This window comes from Podarcis raffonei, chromosome 14 (assembly GCF_027172205.1).
Source record: "Podarcis raffonei isolate rPodRaf1 chromosome 14, rPodRaf1.pri, whole genome shotgun sequence".
In the NCBI taxonomy this organism is placed as follows: domain Eukaryota; kingdom Metazoa; phylum Chordata; class Lepidosauria; order Squamata; family Lacertidae; genus Podarcis; species Podarcis raffonei.
The window spans coordinates 2874005-2892008 of record NC_070615.1 but is presented as its reverse complement, the minus strand read 5'-3'; the positions used below and the strand labels follow the sequence as shown (position 1 = coordinate 2892008).

Sequence of the window (18004 nt, the reverse complement as noted above, 5' to 3'; positions counted from 1 at the left end):
GTCAACAAATTAATTTGTTCCTCAATAGGATGGGTCAGGCTTGCTCTCTAAATAGATATTCCTTGGCTTGGCTCTTGAGCTCTCATTGTGCAGGGAGCCTCAAAGCCAAACTGGCCAAGGAGTCTCTGTCCGTCCTCACTGCTGACAGTCTGGGGGTTAATGTCATAGCCAAGGCAGTTTGGTTGACACAACTGGTGTCCAGTTACATAAATGTGGTCGGTTGACAGTGAATCCCTAGCAAATAGGCCTTTTGAGAAGGGGGCTGTGACAGAGCACTACCATTGCCTGCAGCATGGTCCTGCCACCAAAATAATGGATTTCAAACTGAAACAGGAAATGAGGTATATGTGTTAAATCTGTCTCACCCTCTCTGTGCTTGGAAGCTGAAAGCAGTCCCTTTTCACATTCTGTATACCGGGGGTGAGGAACATTTTTCAGACTGACAACCGTCTTGGGCCATCTTTTGAGGGGCTGCAGACCAGTAGTGGGTGGGGTCAGAGGGAAAGAATGGGTGGAGCAATGGTATGACTCTTACCCCCACCCCATACACATCTCTTCATCCAGACAAGCAAGAAGTATTATCACAGTTGAAGGACACATTCCAGCCAAGCAAAGAGCCCTTCCGGATGGTGAGAAGCAGGGCCAAGGAGGAGTATAGCACACACACTCCTTGCAGAGGAGAGCTCATGGCCTATAGTGGAACCAGCCAACTTTCACGTAGGGCCCGCTGGGAGAGCCACGTAGTCTGTAATCCTGCACTCATTCAGAGGCCAGGAAGGAGCCACCAAGCTGATGCTCAAAGCAGGGATGGGGGGGGGGAGATGACAAGGAATGGGAGTGACAGGTCTGTTATCATAGGCTGCCATCTCAAATACACTAAAGGTAGGGTGAAGCCAAAGGCAGGGTCTTCACTTGCAGTGGCTGCTTAAATTAACACCACGGTTGCCAAGCTAGTGCCTTCCAGCTATTTTTAAAGCTTCTTTAATGTGTGATCCTGAGATTTCAGACAAGCTTCGGTTTTGGGGTGTCCCTACGGCCCCCAGTTTGAGTCTTAATTACTCAGTTTGTGGGGCAGCACAAAACATGGTGTTTGTAGCACAAAACTTTGGCACCTGTTTGGTGTCAATCGGACAGTTATGGATTTTTTGGCATTAACTTGTGACCTCAATTTGCTTTGTCAATTACTCGGTTTGGAGGGTGGCACAAAACACAGGTTTCGCAACACAAAATGGCACAAACTAGCACAAAACCTTGGCATCAGTTGACAGGGGGATCCAGAATTTTGGGGTCACACGTTAATGAAGCTTTGATTACAACTTCCATCAGTCAAATGCATTTGCAGATTAGTTTTTGTGGCTGCCTTTTTCTTCCACTCACAGCTCCTTTGATCCAACTCTTGACCTTTGTCCCTGCAGATTGATTATTTGTTTGATCAGTGTGGACCATGAGGAGGAGCAGGAATGGAGGCAGATGTGCATTCAATTTGCTGTCCTCTGAACGCTCATCCCTGAATTCTGTTGTCTTGTTTTAAAAATACAGTAGCAGACTTTCATTTCTTGCCTAGGGGAAATTCCAGCACCTGCATCTTCTAACATTCAGCTTCCTCTCCCCTGCTTTCTAAATTGTACATTTTCAGTAATGTCTATTATTTCCCTTAATTGATCTCACGAATGCCTCTCATTCCTTAAGTGCGCGTGAATTTTAGTGATGTTGATTTGAGCCATATAGCCAGTCTATTTGTTTTATTTGTCAGAGAATTGTTGAACCCATTTCATTTTGAAATGCTTCATTTTGAAATGTAAGAGGTGCTTTGCAGAATATAATACTTTTCATATGAGTACTGCATTATATGTGGCTTAACAGCCAAGGTTTTTAAAGCACCAAATTTAATTAAAATCACAAACTAAATGGCTTTAAATTGAGCTGCATCCAGGGTCTCTAAATGCCCATTTAATTAACTGAAATGTCAGATGTGTGTGTGTGTGTGTGCGCACGCGTGCGTGTCCCCACACTTTTGGCTTTTTATTTGAAATGACAGTTTGAGTTGCCTACATCATTTATCAAAGAATAAGAAATCAATGATTCCTTCTATATACCAATAGGTAATGGTAAGATTTTTCTGAAGACTAGCACACTCTAAAATGACCTATAATGATTGGCAAAAGATTAATCAAATTTGCTTTTCAGTGCAAGTTCAATAGGAGCTGATTTGTACATAACACAGGAAGAGGCGGGAGAATTCTGGATATTTTTCCTGCAGATTATTGGTGCAGGATTGCAGTGAAGTGATGAACTGAAGCATGGAGACCATAAGAACTTTGGAGGAGCTCTGCTGGCTCAGGCCAAAGCCTATCTAGTCCAGTGACCTCTTTCCCATTCAGATGCTCCTGAGAGCCCACAAGCAGGACATGAGGAAGATGGGGAACTTGCCAGTCTAGGAACAGAACAGAGCCTGGACTGGACCAAAGAGTTCAGGGATGAGGAACCTGTGACCCTCCAGATATTGCTGGGCTCCAGCTTCCACCAGCCCTGGTTCAGTTCTGGGCAGCAGAAGTGGGCTGGCACATCCGTTTCAAGGCAGTGGGGCCAACCACTGTTCTTCTAATGTTTTCTCTCTTCTTCTTTATAAAATATGAAGGAACATGCATCATTTTAAAATAGTTGGGGGCCCATGTTGATAGTTTTGGCTTATCGGTTGCTCCTAGGAAACCATGATGGACCATGCACTGCGCACCATCTCCTACATTGCCGATATAGGTAACATCGTCGTTTTGATGGCCAGGCGCCGGATGCCCCGATCAGCTTCGCAGGACTGTATTGAGACGACCCCCGGCGCACAGGAAGGAAAGAAGCAGTACAAGATGATCTGCCACGTCTTTGAATCAGAGGATGTAAGTGAACGGCATTTGGAAAAATGCATTATTTAGAGGTTGTGCATGACTGAAGCTTTTGCTTGGTTAAGCCTTGTGTTTGCTGCCTTTCCATTCCCAAGAAGTTTCCTCTTTATTCCGCTTGGAATTCCCCGCTCAGAATGCACATCCGTGCGTTATTGCCCTTCTCCTGGAGTGCTTGAACGTTTAATAATTTACCTTACTTTTAAAAGGTCTTTTAAAACAGACATGACCTAAAATGACAGCATAACACGGACTCATAGCTCAGTGTTATCTACTTTGACTGGCAGCTGCTCTTCAGGGTCTTGAGCAGAGAAAGATCTTCCCCACCATCTTCAACTTTTATTTGGAGATGACATGGAGCGAAGTTACTCTCTCCTACATGCAAAGCTATAATACCTGAACCACGGTCCTTCTCCCGCCTTGGGATGGTGAGCCGGGGGTCATCCAGATGTTCCTGGACTACAGCTCCCATCATCTCTGATCATGAGCCATGACGGCTGGGGCTGATGGGAACTGGAGTCGAGCTACATCTGGAGGGCCACAGGTCCCCACCCTTGCCCCACCCTTAAAGGACATCCCTTTCTTGCTGTCATTGTGATGCAGACCATAGCTAGACCTTTGCAGCAAGGAGAACCGAAGGGCTGGCAAATCATTGCAGAGCAGTCAGAGCATAAATATAGGCCATCTAACACAACTGCCATGATTTAATTACATTACTCCTTAGTGAGCAATTGAATAGAATCTAGCTTAAATACCTTTCCTTACAGCCCTAGTGTAATGACTGGCAGTGGAATATGTATGTGACATGTGCTTGACTCTAGTTTAGTGTGCACTAGATCATAGGCTTCCATGCTGTGGTCTGTGGATCATCAGTGGTCATGGAATACTAGAATTGTCCAACCCCCTGCAGTGCAAGTCCATTAGCTTCTTCCAGGTGGCCCACAGTGGTGACTCTGCAGAGTGGCATAGTTACATGTGTATGATGAATGATTGGCATAGAGGCTGTTTCATTGTCCTTAGAACCTGGTGGTCCTCCCAGAAGGAGTACAGCACAGCCAAGGAATAAAGCCAAGGCTGGCAGCAAGATGGGGTATATAATTTTAAATATTTTAAATAAAATACTTCAATGTCTAGCAATTGTACATCAAAATTGCTGAACAATAGGCAGAAAAATTATTCCACTTTTTTTTTTTTTGCAGGCTCAGCTGATTGCCCAGTCAATTGGCCAGGCCTTCAGTGTGGCATACCAGGAGTTCCTCAGAGCTAATGGCATCAACCCTGAGGATTTGAGTCAGAAGGAATACAGTGACATCATCAACACCCAGGAGATGTACAACGATGATCTGATCCATTTTTCCAACTCGGAAAACTGCAAGGAGGTTAATTTGCCCTGTTCTTAAAGCAAAATCATATGTTTTGTTGCTCCTTCTTCACTGTAGGATTAGGAATGTACATGCTGGGAACCCATGTGGAGTTTTAAGAACTCATTTGCAAACATATATTTTCATCATATGCAAACAGTAACATAAAATTAAATTCACTGAGCTGGGTTTTGAATTTTGCTGTTGTTATATATAGTTCATTGAGTTTGGACTTTTTTCAAGCAGCCTCTTTACCCCTTCAGCCACCCCCAGCTTTCCCACACCTCCCACTATTCACTTGTAAGAACATAATATGCCCCTGCTTGATCAGGCCAATGGCCCCTCTAGTCCTGCATCCTGTACTCACAGTGGCCAACCATGAATTTGTCCAGTCCTCTTTGAAAGCCAACCAAGTTGGTGTCTATCACTGCCTCCTGTGGGAGCGAGTTCCATAGTTTAACTACACACGGTGTGAAGAAGTGCTTTCTTTTGTGTGTCCTGAATCTTCCAACATCCCATGATGAACACACACATGGATGTGCATGGATAACAAACAACCTCATGGAGAAGGAAGGGGTGATGAATGAAGGGAAATAAATGAGCACCAAACTATTTATGGAGTCAATTTATGTTGTTGTTGTTTAGTCGTTTAGTTGTGTCTGACGCTTCGTGACCCCATGGACCAGAGCACGCCAGGCACTTCTGTCTTCCACTGCCTCCCGCAGTTTGCTCAAACTCATGCTGGTAGCTTCGAGAACACTGTCCCACCATCTTGTCCTCTGTCGTCCCCTTTTCGTTGTGCCCTCCATCTTTCCCAACATCAGGGTCTTTTCCAGGGACTCTTCTTTTCTCATGAGGTGGCCAAAGTATTGGAGGCTCAGCTTCACGATCTGTCCTTCCAGTGAGCACTCAGGGCTGATTTCCTTAAGAATGGATAGGTTTGTTTTTCTTGCTGTCCATGGGACTCTCAAGAGTCTCTTCCAGCACCATAATTCAAAAGCATCAATTCTTCGGCGATCAGCCTTCTTTATGGTCCAGCTCTCGGTTCCATACATCACTACTGGGGAAACCATAGCTTTAACTATACGGACCTTTGTTGGCAAGGTGATGTCTCTGCTTTTTAATATGCTGACTAGGTTTGTCATTGCTTTTCTCCCAAGATGCAGGCGTCTTTTAATTTCGTGGCTGCTGTCACCATCTGCAGTGATCATGGAGCCCAAGAAAGTAAAATCTCTCACTGCCTCCATTTCTTCCCCTTCTATTTGCCAGGAGGTGATGGGACCAGTGGCCATGATCTTCGTTTTTTTGATGTTGAGCTTCAAACCATATTTTGCGCTCTCCTCTTCCACCCTCATTAAAAGGTTCTTTAATTCCTCCTCACTTTCTGCCATCAAGGTTGTGTCATCTGCATATCTGAGGTTGTTGATATTTCTTCCGGCAAGCTTAATTCCGGCTAGGGATTCATCCAGCCCAGCCTTTCGCATGATGAATTCTGCATATAAGTTAAATAAGCAGGGAGACAATATACAGCCTTGTCGTACTCCTTTCCCGATTTTGAACCAATCAGTTGTTCCATATCCAGTTCTAACTGTAGCTTCTTCTCCCACATAGTCAATTTAGATACTGCTTAATTACAGGTGACCTAAAGCTAGATGTGATGTTTGTCATATAGTTTGCCCTTTGATAGTAGTTGTTTGTTTACCAATAGTCAATGTGGGGGGAGGAGCCAGATGAGGGCCAGGACAGAGGGGATGGGAGCTTAACCCTTCACCCTTATCATTGTCCAGATTGCAATTGCCACCACCCAGCAGCTTCTTAAAAACTATGTTTAGTATTTTCCAAAATAGCAAATATAAAACTGAACATTGCAAGGCAAAATAAAGTCCAATCATGCACCACAAAAATACATTTCCCCCCATTCAGTGTGAGGTGGTGGGACTCCTTCATGAGGCTGAAGAAAAGGCATTTGATATTGTTGTGTGTCCACAACCCTGAGCAGTGAGAGACTCCAGGGGTTCCAGTGCTTACCTAGGATTTTGTTTCCTTAACATGAAGGTCAGCTGGGACGGTGGTGTCTTTAGGATATATAGTTTTATTTACACATATATGCAACCTGAGCCATAAGATGGAGGGGCTCCAACAGATCTTGCCTCCCTGTTAGGTGCCTGGGGAGGGGACAAAGTAATAGCTGTGGATTCAGCACAGATGATGATGATGATGATGATGATGATTAATTATTATTTCTACCCTGCCCATCTGGCTGGGTTTCCCGAGACAAGAGAATCAAGCATCTCTCTGGCTTTCAGCTCAGCCAAAGTCCCTCTCACACAGTTGTAACTAGCTCTCTCCTTTTTTGGTAAATAATTTTTTATTAATTTTCAATTACTAAAATCCAATATAAACCACATTTTATCAATTTCAAATTACAATTCAAATTCAAATACATATCAACTATAAAGCCAATTATACATTTTGTGTGGCCTCCCGCATGCTAGATTTCAAGTTGAGATGATTTTATTTCATCCTGCTTCCAAAGTCTTAATTAATCCAATTACATTCAGTCTTGATCTTAATCCCTTATCAGCAGCTACAAATTTTTTGACTTCCATTCGTATTGGCGGGGAGCTTGCAAGGACAATTGCCCTCAAATCATCCTTGTTTATCCTTTGCTAACGTCTCCGCTATTGTGGGAGTGGCATCTATTAAGGCAGACCAGAACTGGAAGCCCACAGTTGTAACTAGCTCAATCTTTGGCTGGGACTGATGGAAATAGATGCCATCTGGAATATGCCAAATTGGGGAAGGCTAAACTAGTCTATTGCTTTTGGTGTCTCCCCTAATCCCCATGGCTTTGTTGAATAGCTCCTCTCTCTCTGCTCCACTTCACACTTGTAAATCTCAGTAAAGTATCAACACCTTGTATACATGAACACAGGAAACTGCCTTATATGAAATCCTGTCCACTGAATTGTGTCCACACTGTCTGGCAGCATCTCCTCAGGGCTTTAAAGGGGGGACACCCCCAGGACCTTCAGATGAAGCCCTCCCACTGAGCTTTCCCTTCACGTCTCCCCCTGCCAATGATCCTTTTCCTTTTTCCTGAACAAAGCACATCTTTCTCATAGAATTCCAAGCCCATGCCCATCCTTATTGCTGTAGGATTATTTATTTATTTTTGCATATTTTGCTAAGTGTTATATATTTAAAGTCAGTAACGGGCCTCCCGCTGTGGGGTAATCAGCACTGCACAGAGTGGGCCTGTTGCCTGCTGTGGCTTTACATAGAGGATGCATTGCTCATGTCCTGTGTCTTGCATCTTTAAAAAAGACATAGTGAGGCTGACTGTATGTTTCCAAAATGGCTTTGCAAATTCTTACACTGCAGGTCCAGCTTCCTAAGTACATATTCCCCATATTTGGCATGTTGTCCTTAAGGGACTTTTCCTGCTATTCATTCCAATGTCCACTGCTTTTGGGAGGCGGACGGGGAGAAAGTGGGAGGGCTTTTGGATCCCATCAGAACATTGCACCTTTCCCCCCTAAGCTGGGCAAACACTTCCTTGCAGAATTCTGCAACCCTAGAATTCCCACAAACATTCTCCCTCCAATTTGTTTTATTTTGCAGTTGCAGATAGCCAAACACAAGGGCGAGATTCTCGGTGTGGTCATCGTGGAGTCTGGCTGGGGGTCCATTTTACCCACAGTGATCCTGGCCAACATGATGAATGGTGCCCCAGCTGCTCGTTCAGGGAAACTCAGCATCGGGGACCAGATTATGTCCATTAACGGGACCAGTCTCGTGGGGCTTCCCCTGGCAACATGTCAAGGAATCATAAAGGTACTGTATGTCATGTCTCACTCTGAATGTGACCGACCTGTATGAAGGACTCTACGACTTGAAAACAGAAACTCTGCATGTACTTTTGTTACCCAAGAAAAATCTTTTAATAAAAACATTTTAAAGGAAGAAAGGAAGGTACTTTTTGGGATGAGAGGGGGGGGTCTGTCCTGTGGAATCCCACTTCCTAGAAATTCTACAATTACAAATTTTGATGCTGCCAACACTGTGGGTCTTACTGACAGCAAAGGGAGAAAGTGGGAGGATGAGATTGTCACCAGTTTATAAAATCCAAGGTAGTCGTCTCAAGAGCCACGAGGCCTCTCTGTCTTGCTGAAGTCAAGCGGGTCTCACTCTGGTTGGTGCCTGGCTTGGAGACTGCCTGGGAATCAGATGCCTGCCATATTGGGTCCCATGAGGGGAGAAGGGCAGGATAGAAATGTCAGGGGAATTTTTAAAATCATGATGATGAATGATGATGATAAAAGCATGTCCTTAGTTGTTGCCTCGTCTGCCTATTTGGTAGGTTGTGGAGGAATTGAAGCATTGGGGAACGCTTGCAAGCCCAAGGGCCACATTCCCTTGAAGGCAGGCTTCTGGGGGCCATATGCCAGTGGTGGCCATCCAGAGGGGCATTCCAGCCATTCCACACCCCTCCTTCTCCTTGCATTCAGGCAACCAAGACACCCACTGTTCAAGTTCAAGGATCCAAGTTCAAGTATACATTTGCACCAGGCAAAAGCATTTAAGGAGGGTGCAGAACAAGATTGGTTTTTTTTGGGGGGGGGTGGCCTGAGGATAGTTCCAAAGGCCAGGGAGAGAGACCTGGAGTGCAGAGTCAATTCCTGGACCAGCGCCTCCTGTCCCCACTGCATTAGATCAATAAGATGAAACACACAGTTACATGCATCAAATCACTTCCCATGCAGGAGCCCTTTGGGTGCCCCAAAATGGGATAAGACAGAAACACCATTGGACACAACCAACTATGAAGTGGCTGCCGCTGGAAACTGCTTTCCTTTGTTTGTGATAAAGAACTTGCTAAGCTTGAGGACATTTTTCAGGGTCTTAAGAACCAGACGCAAGTGAAGCTGAACATTGTCAGCTGCCCTCCGGTCACCACTGTCCTTATAAAGCGACCGGACTTGAAATACCAGCTGGGCTTCAGTGTGCAGAATGGAATTGTAAGTTCACTTTTCCTCCTAGTCTTGGTATGGTGGTTGGATTTGAAAACTACTGTCTTTGCTCAAAAAGAGTCGGATGGATAAGGACAATGGTTCTTATTTGCTGTTTTAAAAAATTATTACTGAGATTTTTCAAATAAACAAAAATTACATAATTACAAAACGCATAAGAAATAACTACGAGCTTAGTCCTTGTGCTACTTGTGGATGCGCAGAAAAAAGAGAAAATCCAAACAATTATTTAGAAAATACTCAAAGAGCGATATGGAAATCCAAGAAAGATAATTCGTAGTAGATTTAATCTACAGACCAAAACTGTTTAGGTATAATCCCTGCCCATAATGATGCTCTGGAGGAAGAACTGCTCCCTGGTGTCTCAAAACAAATTCAACAAACGAGACCAAGTAACTGAGATTTTCTGCAACTGCTAACAGCCTTACCTTATTCCACCATCCCTTTAAGGTGAATTGGAAATGAAAATTTAAATCGCTGGGCTGCTTTAAGAATGCAATATTTAGCTGAGGAAAAAAAGGCGAGTGAATTTTGCACATGGTGGAGAAATGACAGATACATTTCTCCCACTGGCATAATGCACCCACCCAGGGCGCTCCCATGGAGCTGAGTGTCAAAAAATTCAGGACAGACAAAAGTGCTTCTTCACACAGTGCATAGCTAAACTACAAAATCCACGCCTGTAGGATGTGATGATGACCATTAGCTTGGGTGGCTAAATTTAGGAAGGACAAGGTTATCAGGGGCAACTAGTCATGATGGCTGTATATTACCTATGGAGTCATCATGCCTCTGAATAGCAGTTGCCTGGGGCAACAGTCAAGAGTGAGGACTTTAATGCCATCCTTGTGGGCTTCTCAAAAGAGACGGCTGGCTGGCTTCTGTGGAGCTGGGAGAGCTCAGTTGGTAGAGCCTGAGGCCCTTAATCTCAGGGTCCTGGGTTCATGTCCCACATTGGGCTAAAGATTCCTGCATTGCAGGGGCTGGACTAGATCACTCATGTGGTCCCTTCCAGTTCTATGATTCTAGAACTAGATGGGTCTTGGTTTGATCAAGCAGACAGACCCTTCTTTGGTTATTACGATGACTTCTGCAAATAGCTGATTACTAGCCATGATATAGCCAAGTTCAGTCTCCTTGTTGAGCAGCAGCGAGTGAGGACTCTTGCTTCACAGCCTGCCTTGAGGTCATCCGGCAGACAGCTGGCCGCCGTGGGAACAAGAGGCCCTTTCCATATTAGCCAGCAGTCCTGCTTGTAGATTCTTTAGAGGAGCCCTGATCTCAAAGAAGTTCATGCCAGCTCTTCTATTTAGAAGTCACCTAGTTGCAGCAACAGGTTGCTTTCTGAATAGGTTTCCCATAAGGCAGTACCACTTTAACTGGGGTTTGGTACCATCTAGTGGCTGTTAGGCATATTCACAATTGGCCTCGATGCCACCCTGTTCAGTGAATGTCTAATGCAGTGCATAGCGAGCACTTTTGAAGGCAAAAGAGAAGGATCCACTTTGCCCTGAGGAGTAGGAGGATTTCTAAAGGGTGAACCTGGAGTATTAGAACGTCATCTGACTGAAATTCTTTTCATGTAACTATTTCAACGCATTATATGTAGGGCTGCTTCTGAAAACAGTTCAGAAACTTCAGGTGGTTCAGAAGTCAGTGACCAGGCTGCTCACTGGGACAAGACGGTTTGAGTGTATTACACCGATCCTGGTCCAACTGCACTGGCTACCAATTAGTTTCCAGGCCCAATTCTACCTTTCTACCTTCCTGGCTTTTGTTTTTCACATCTTGCATTTTGCTTCTGATGTTGTTCTTAAACATTACTGCTGCCTCAGTTTTCCCTTGGCAAGGACTTTGTTTTGCATAGAGTCTAATGTGACGGTGGGGATCCCATGGCCCTCCAGTGTGGCTGGATTGCACTCCCCCATCTCTGACCATTGGCCCTGCTGGCTGGATTCCAATAACAACAACGTCAACAGGGCCACAAGTTTCCTATCTCTGATCTGATATATTCAAATAATGATAATTGCATGTATGCATGTTGAATTTCAAAAGGGGAGCCAACCTGTGAGCATCTATTTACTGAAGGTAAAGGTGTGAATTTACCTAGCTGGATTTTTATGTTTTAATGCTGTGACTCAGACTCCTGCCCTATAGGCTGTGCCCTTGGATCTGCTCTGGGCTGCATCCCTGTGCAAGAGGGGCCAGCCCTCAGACCCTCACCCAATAGAAGGCCTTAGCCCTCACTTTGGGCAAGTTTGCATAAAGCGGACGTGGAGCTGCCTTCCCCAAGCTGAAGTCCTCCAGATGGTTTGCACCACAGCTCCAATCAGACCCAGCCAACCCAGCCTTAGAGCAATGGAAACCTTTCTCAACCTTGGCTCCCCAGTTGGACTCCAACTCCTGTTATCCCTGACTGCTGGCCCTTCTCACCAGGGATAATAGGCTGAAAAAGGCTGATCTAGACAGTTAAGAACCCACGAGGTTCTTAAGAAAAAGAGAAGATTGGGTCAGTGGTGTAGCGGGCATTGCCAGAACCTGGAGCAAGCCAAGCATTGCAGCTCCTAACCCTGTTTTGGGCATTGTGCTGGAGGCAACAGATATATTTCACTGTACCCCTGTGGCGGCGGCAGCTGCTCCTCACAGAGGTTGCCTGCTGGTTTCTGTGTTCCCTCTCTCATCACAGTGAGCTCCCACAGCTTCTCTGTGTTGCCATTGCAGGGTGTGTGTCTTGTCCAAGGACACATGCCGGGAGGGAGGCCCCAGGGAAGGACCAGCGTAGGCTAGGAAAAGTCTGGGCTCCATCCAGCAGGAGTTCTGCCCAGGGGCGGGCATACCTTCACCGGCCACAAGGAGGAGGCACCACTGCAGCTCTGAAGGCCTAGCTAGCCTCCGGAAGGCTCCGGAAGGCGGCAGCCAGGAGCTCAGCCATGCAGCCTCTGCAAGAGAGCCTGTCATGGGGCCCTGGGTTGCGCCCCCTCAGAATTCTGCTCCTGGGGCCACAGCCCCCTCACCCTATGCCATTTGATTGGGCATATATTGGCATATGACATTCGTATGGAGCAAAAGTTACGTTTAGTGAAATAAAGCGTTGCTTTGATTGGAAGGCATTCAGACCAAGTATGAAGTAAGAAAGCTGATGCTTATGAAGGGAAGCACATTCTTGATGGAGAAAAAGAGTTCTATAGCTCTAGGTAACTAACTAGTTGGAGAAATAATGAAGCCATGCATGCCCCTGTTCTCAAAAGATGCAGCCGAGGTGCCCTTGCACCACGAGGTCCAGAGGAGTGTGCAAACGGTAAGAACTTAAGAAGAGCCAGCTGCTGGATCAGGCCAGTGGCCCATCTAGTTCCGCATCCTGGATGCTGGATTCATTCCCATCTTAAACTGGACCTGATGAAACCCTCACCCCTGTGAACTTAATGCTGTCATTGTGGACACATTTGACCCAGAGATGACAAGTTGTTTGGGATCTCTTTGGGAATTTTCAACAGATAGCTCAGCAGCTGAGGGATTGAGACGGGGGGGGGCGCGGGGGGAGATCTCACCACAAGAGCTTGGGGCGTTTCCTGCCAGCCAGCCAGCTGTGTTCATCTTAGGTCCGTGAAGCACAGTTGGATCTCCCTTCCTCAGGCTTGAATTGATGAGTTGGCTCCTTGTCATCTCCAGCTGCTGCTTTCGGTCTGCTACCACTAACTGACCTGAAAGTAATTCAGGGCTGTTGATGCCTAAAGAACAGGGAGCCGTTTCAAAAGTTTTCTGCATGTCGCCCCCACCTATCAACTGTGTTGTGCTGTGTTGCAAACCTTCCTTGCTAAATAAACCTAGGACTCAGAAAGAGATTCCAGGCCCCAACTTGGAGGGAGGGAGAGATACAGTATTTAGCCTGAAAAGCAAACCTAGCCTTGGAAATTAATCCCTCGCGGTGGTCTAGAATCTGATCCTCTGGTTCCCAAACTTTTTCAGGAAATCCACCTCTTGGTTCCATAAACTGTGCTTCCCATCCTACCCTACAAAAAGGCATTATTGAGAATAGCAGTCTGCATGAAGGGAGATACTAACACAATAAAATTCAAAGCAGTAACAATTAATTGCATATTTATTCAAACAATTCAACAAAAGGAAAAAAAGAGCATTGACAGGTATAAGGCTAGGAGACCATTTCCCCCCTAACCTGGGCCAAAATTGAAATAAAATGTTTAGAGCAGTAGTTCGCAAAGTGGGGGGGGGGGGGACGGACAGTAGGATTTCCTAGTGGGTTGCTAACAGGCAAGGAGGTGGCAGTTCAGGGGCACTGGAGGTGTAAATAACAATAAACTTTTGAAAATCTGGTAACACTGGATCACGTTCCATTTCCCACCTCCTTCCCAAAGCCCGGCTTAAGCCAGCCCCTCAAGGGGAAGAGGCTATTGATGGCCATTGGCCATGGTGACTATGCTGTGCCTCTGAACACCAGTAGCTGCCAACCACTAGAGGGCTCACTATGTTTGGGTCCTGCTTGCAGGTTTCCCACCAGGATCTGGGTGGCCAGTGTGAGAGCAGGATGCTGGACTAGATGCACCATTGGCCTGATCCATCAGGGCTCATCTTGTGCATTTACATCTAGGCCCAAGGGCAAAAGCTCATGACCTTCCTCCTAGTTCTGCAGGACATCTGGCACAATCTTAAAAAAAAAGAAAGAATGTGAATCTCTCTCCCTCTTTCTCTCTCCAGATCTGCAGTCTGATGCGAGGTGGGATAGCTGAGAGAGGTGGTGTCAGGGTTGGCCATCGCATCATTGAGATCAACGGTCAAAGTGTCGTTGCCACGGCTCATGAGAAGATTGTACAAGCTTTGTCAAACTCTGTGGGAGAGGTGAGGCTTCCAGAGCAGAATATCCCCCCCCCCCCATAATAAAGGACTGTGACAGATTTAGTTTCTCCTTGTTGGAGGAAAGGGAAAGAAAAAGAATAATTTGTGTTCCAGGAAACCAACAGTAGGCTGAATCCAAGATGGTGGCCTTGCCTGTTTTTCATCTAGTTTTCCAGAAAGATTGTGTGTTTGGATTGTGTGTGTGTGTGTGTGTGTGTGTGTGCTTTAAAAAAGAAAACTCAGATACATTATTCAATTTCAGTGTTAGGGGAGAAAATTAATCAAGTATTGGAAATCAGTAGATTCATGCATGAAATGCACAATGATCATTTGTCTTCATACATTGTGGTAGTTTGATGAATTGGCATTCAGATAGTTGACTGAAGAGAGCAGGCTTGTAAAACAGGCATGAGATGTGTAAACATTTGTCAAGATCTAAAGAGAAATCGGAAAGTGGGAATTTCAAGGTAGTGTGCTGGAAGGGAAGAATTTATTTAATCTGTTGTCCCTATCCACACTAATTTGAGTTGCCTTGGAAGCAACATCCACCCCTTGCCCCATCTCTGTCTCGAACATCAAACGAATGCCCTTCTAAGTATAATGCCTGCAGACCATCCTTATGGGAGGATTGTAAGGATCTGCAGAAAGAAAGTATGTCAGGGAGAGGGCAGAGCTAGCAAGATTTCTGTGTGCAGGGTGTGGTTTCATTTCTTTTTGCATGCCAACACATTCAGACATTTGAGCCCCAGATTGATACAAGGCATATAAAAAAGGACTAGAACCCCAGAGAGGCAGCATTCTTACGAGGGAGGGGTCCTTCTCTAGAATTCTTTTTCTCTTGAGATTCTTATTGTTTACCACATTTAAATAGCTGCCCTGGGTGACTTACAACATAATGTTGAAAACACAATGTACAATACTTAGTTTAAAAAAGCAATTCTAGGGTCACTAAGCTCTAGCCCTGAACTAGTTCCAAAACTAATGTATTTTTTTTTTGGTATAAGATATTTATTAAGATTTTTTAAGATATTACAATAAAATAAAAGAAATAAAAGAAAAGAAAAAACAGGTATATAACAAAAATACAGAATAAAAAAAAATTAAGAACACATAAATTTTCAATTGCTTATTTTCCTTTAACTTGTTTCCCGGACCTCCTCATACCTCCCTTTTTTGTATTCCACCACAAATTATTAGTTCAGCAAATCCTTACCAATATATTATTACCTATTTATAATCCCTTTTTTTCATATTCTCTTAAAGCATTACAGCTGGAAACCACTTAATTTCAATCCAACATCATTCTAGCATTCATTGATTTTACAATATTTCTGTAGATAGTCTTTAAATTTCTTCCAATCTTCTTCCATCGACTCCTCTCCCTGGTCTCGGATTCCCTTTTTCTATCTTAAATTCTTCCGTCACCACATTGTTTACAATTAATTTTGCCTTTTGTTCAGAATATATTGCACCTATACCATTTTCAAAACCTTGGCCTACCCCCATCCCCTGTAGGTTCTTCTTCATAAAACTCCAAGAGATGTTGTCAAAAGCTTTCTCCGCATCCACAAATATCAGAACTGCTTTAGTGTTTATATTCACTTCTAGCTTTTCCAATATATCAATTATATTCCTCAAATTATCAGACAAGTGTCTTCCCGGGAGAAAACCCGCTTGATCTTTATGAATCTCTTCCATCAATACTTTTTTCAATCTCTTGGCCAGAATGTCAGCAAAAATTTTGTAATCCACATTAAGTAACGATATAGGGCGGTAGTTCTTAAGCTGAGTCTTTTCAGTCTCTGTTTTCGGTATAAGTGTAATATACGCCTCTTTCCACGACTCTGGTGCCCTTTTCCCTTCCAAAATTTCATTGCAGACTTCCTTCAAAGGTTGTAATAGCCACTCTTTCAAAGATCTATAATATCTAGAAGTCAGCCCATCCGGTCCTGGAGATTTGCCCAATTGCATATTTTGAATGGCACCTTCTACTTCCTGTTCAGATATTTTATAATTCAACATTAATTTGCTTTCTTGGGAGATTTTCTGTAATCCATTTATTTTCAAAAATCGGTCTATGTCCATTTCTTTCTGAGGCCCTTGGGAATATAATTGTTTAAAATACTTCTGGAAACAGTTTCTAATCTCAGTTGGGTTATGTATGTTCTTTCCTTCCACTTCTAAATTTGTAATAGTACTTAGTTTTTGTCTTTTTTTCATTTGCCAAGCCAGCAGTTTCCCACATTTGTTGGCTGATTCGAATGTCTTTTGTCTCATTTGTTTAATTTTCCATTCTATTTCCTGATTCATCATTTCCATATATTGTACTTGATATAATTTTATTTCTCTCAAAATCTCCTGCGACTTTGGTTTTACCCTCAATTTCTTCTCACTTTCTTTTATTTTCTCCAAAATTTTATCTTTCTTCTCATTTTGACTTCTCTTCTTTATTGCGTTCTGTTGTATCAGGAACCCTCTCATAACAGCTTTGCTTGCGTCCCAGATTACTCTTTTCTCTACATTGGTGTTCATATTTATTTCAAAATAGTCTCTCAAAGTTTTTTGGGCCTTTTTGTACACTTCTTCATCTCCAAATAAGGTGTCATTCATCCTCCATCTGAAGGAGCCGGTTGATATTTGCTTCATCTCCATCCTTAGTGCGTTATGGTCGGAGCAAGTTTTTGGGCAGATTTCCACTTTCTTTATCTTTGGTGCCATTCCTCTAGTTACCCATATTTGGTCAATTCTAGTCCATGTCATCTTGGCTTCAGAAAAGAAGGTTCCCTCTCTTCCCAAGGGGTTCTTTGTTCTCCAAATGTCCACTAAGTCCATATTGTCTGTCATCTCAAAAAAGGTTTTGGGTAGTCTCCCATCCTTGGTGATCACCTGCCTTTGTGCCTTGTCCATGTTTGTAGATACTACTCCATTCATGTCCCCCATCAAAATCATGTTATAATCCAAATAGTCCAATAAAATCTCATGCAACTTTTAAAAAAATTCAGATTTCCCCTCATTTGGTGCATATATTCCTACAATCAAAAATTTCTCTCCTTGAACTTGAATTTCAATTGCCAGGAATCTTCCTTGTTCATCTTTAAAGATTTGTTTCGGTAATAATCTCTCCTTTGCATATATCACAACTCCTCTTTTTTTGACTTTATCAGATGAAATGAACTCCTGTCCCAATCTCTTGTTAATAAGTATTTTCCTGTGTAACCTTGTTACATGGGTTTCTTGTAGGCAAATCAAGTCCAATTGTTCCTTTTTTAGTAGGTGAAAAACACTTTTTCTCTTCCGAGGGGAGTTAAGGCCATTACAATTCCAACTTAAAAGTTGCAGAGCCATGGTGGGGTTACTCCACTTTACCTCCAACTGCTCCGAGTGTCTGTTCTTGTTCTGTCGGTGGTGTCTCTTTCTCTGGGCCGTATAATCCAAAGGATAGATTTGCTATATCTAGTATTCCTTTTTCCAGTGCTCTTGGCTCTTCTCCGGATTCCGCTTCTTTCTGTGGATCTTCTTCGTGGTCTTTCAAAAACCTGTCTTTGTCGTTAACTGATCTTATTTTTATCTTTCTTCCTTTATATTTAAAGGATAGTCCTTGGGGAAATTCCTACCTAAAGAGAATTCTATTTCTTCTCAGCAGGGCAACTAGGTCACCGTAGTTAAGCCTTAAGTCCAAAAGATGTTTTGGAGTATCCTTGAATATCTCCACTCTTGAGTCGTCAATCTCCAAAGTCCTTTGATAGTGCAGATTCAAAATTTTATCTCTCTCCTCTTTTGTTCGGAAAGTAATCAAACAGTCTCTCACCTTGTTCCTCCTTTGTCCTCTTCCAAGTCTAAATGCACTCACTATCTTAAATTCTTC

At 43.8% G+C, this 18004-nt stretch overlaps 1 protein-coding gene across 8 annotated transcripts in view; it reads left to right on the top strand.

The window, feature by feature from the left end:
* The window catches only part of APBA2 (amyloid beta precursor protein binding family A member 2), a 110476-nt gene that overhangs the window by 87891 nt on the left and 4581 nt on the right, over window positions 1-18004 (top strand). For 7 of the 8 annotated variants that reach the window (XM_053364504.1, XM_053364503.1, XM_053364510.1 and 4 more), the window contains 5 exons: window positions 2706-2891; window positions 4094-4273; window positions 7880-8092; window positions 9157-9276; window positions 14002-14142. In XM_053364504.1, coding sequence (XP_053220479.1) covers window positions 2706-2891; window positions 4094-4273; window positions 7880-8092; window positions 9157-9276; window positions 14002-14142 — 840 coding nt within the window. The remainder of the gene's footprint in view (window positions 1-2705; window positions 2892-4093; window positions 4274-7879; window positions 8093-9156; window positions 9277-14001; window positions 14143-18004) is intronic. The other variant, XM_053364508.1, reaches the window with a different exon arrangement.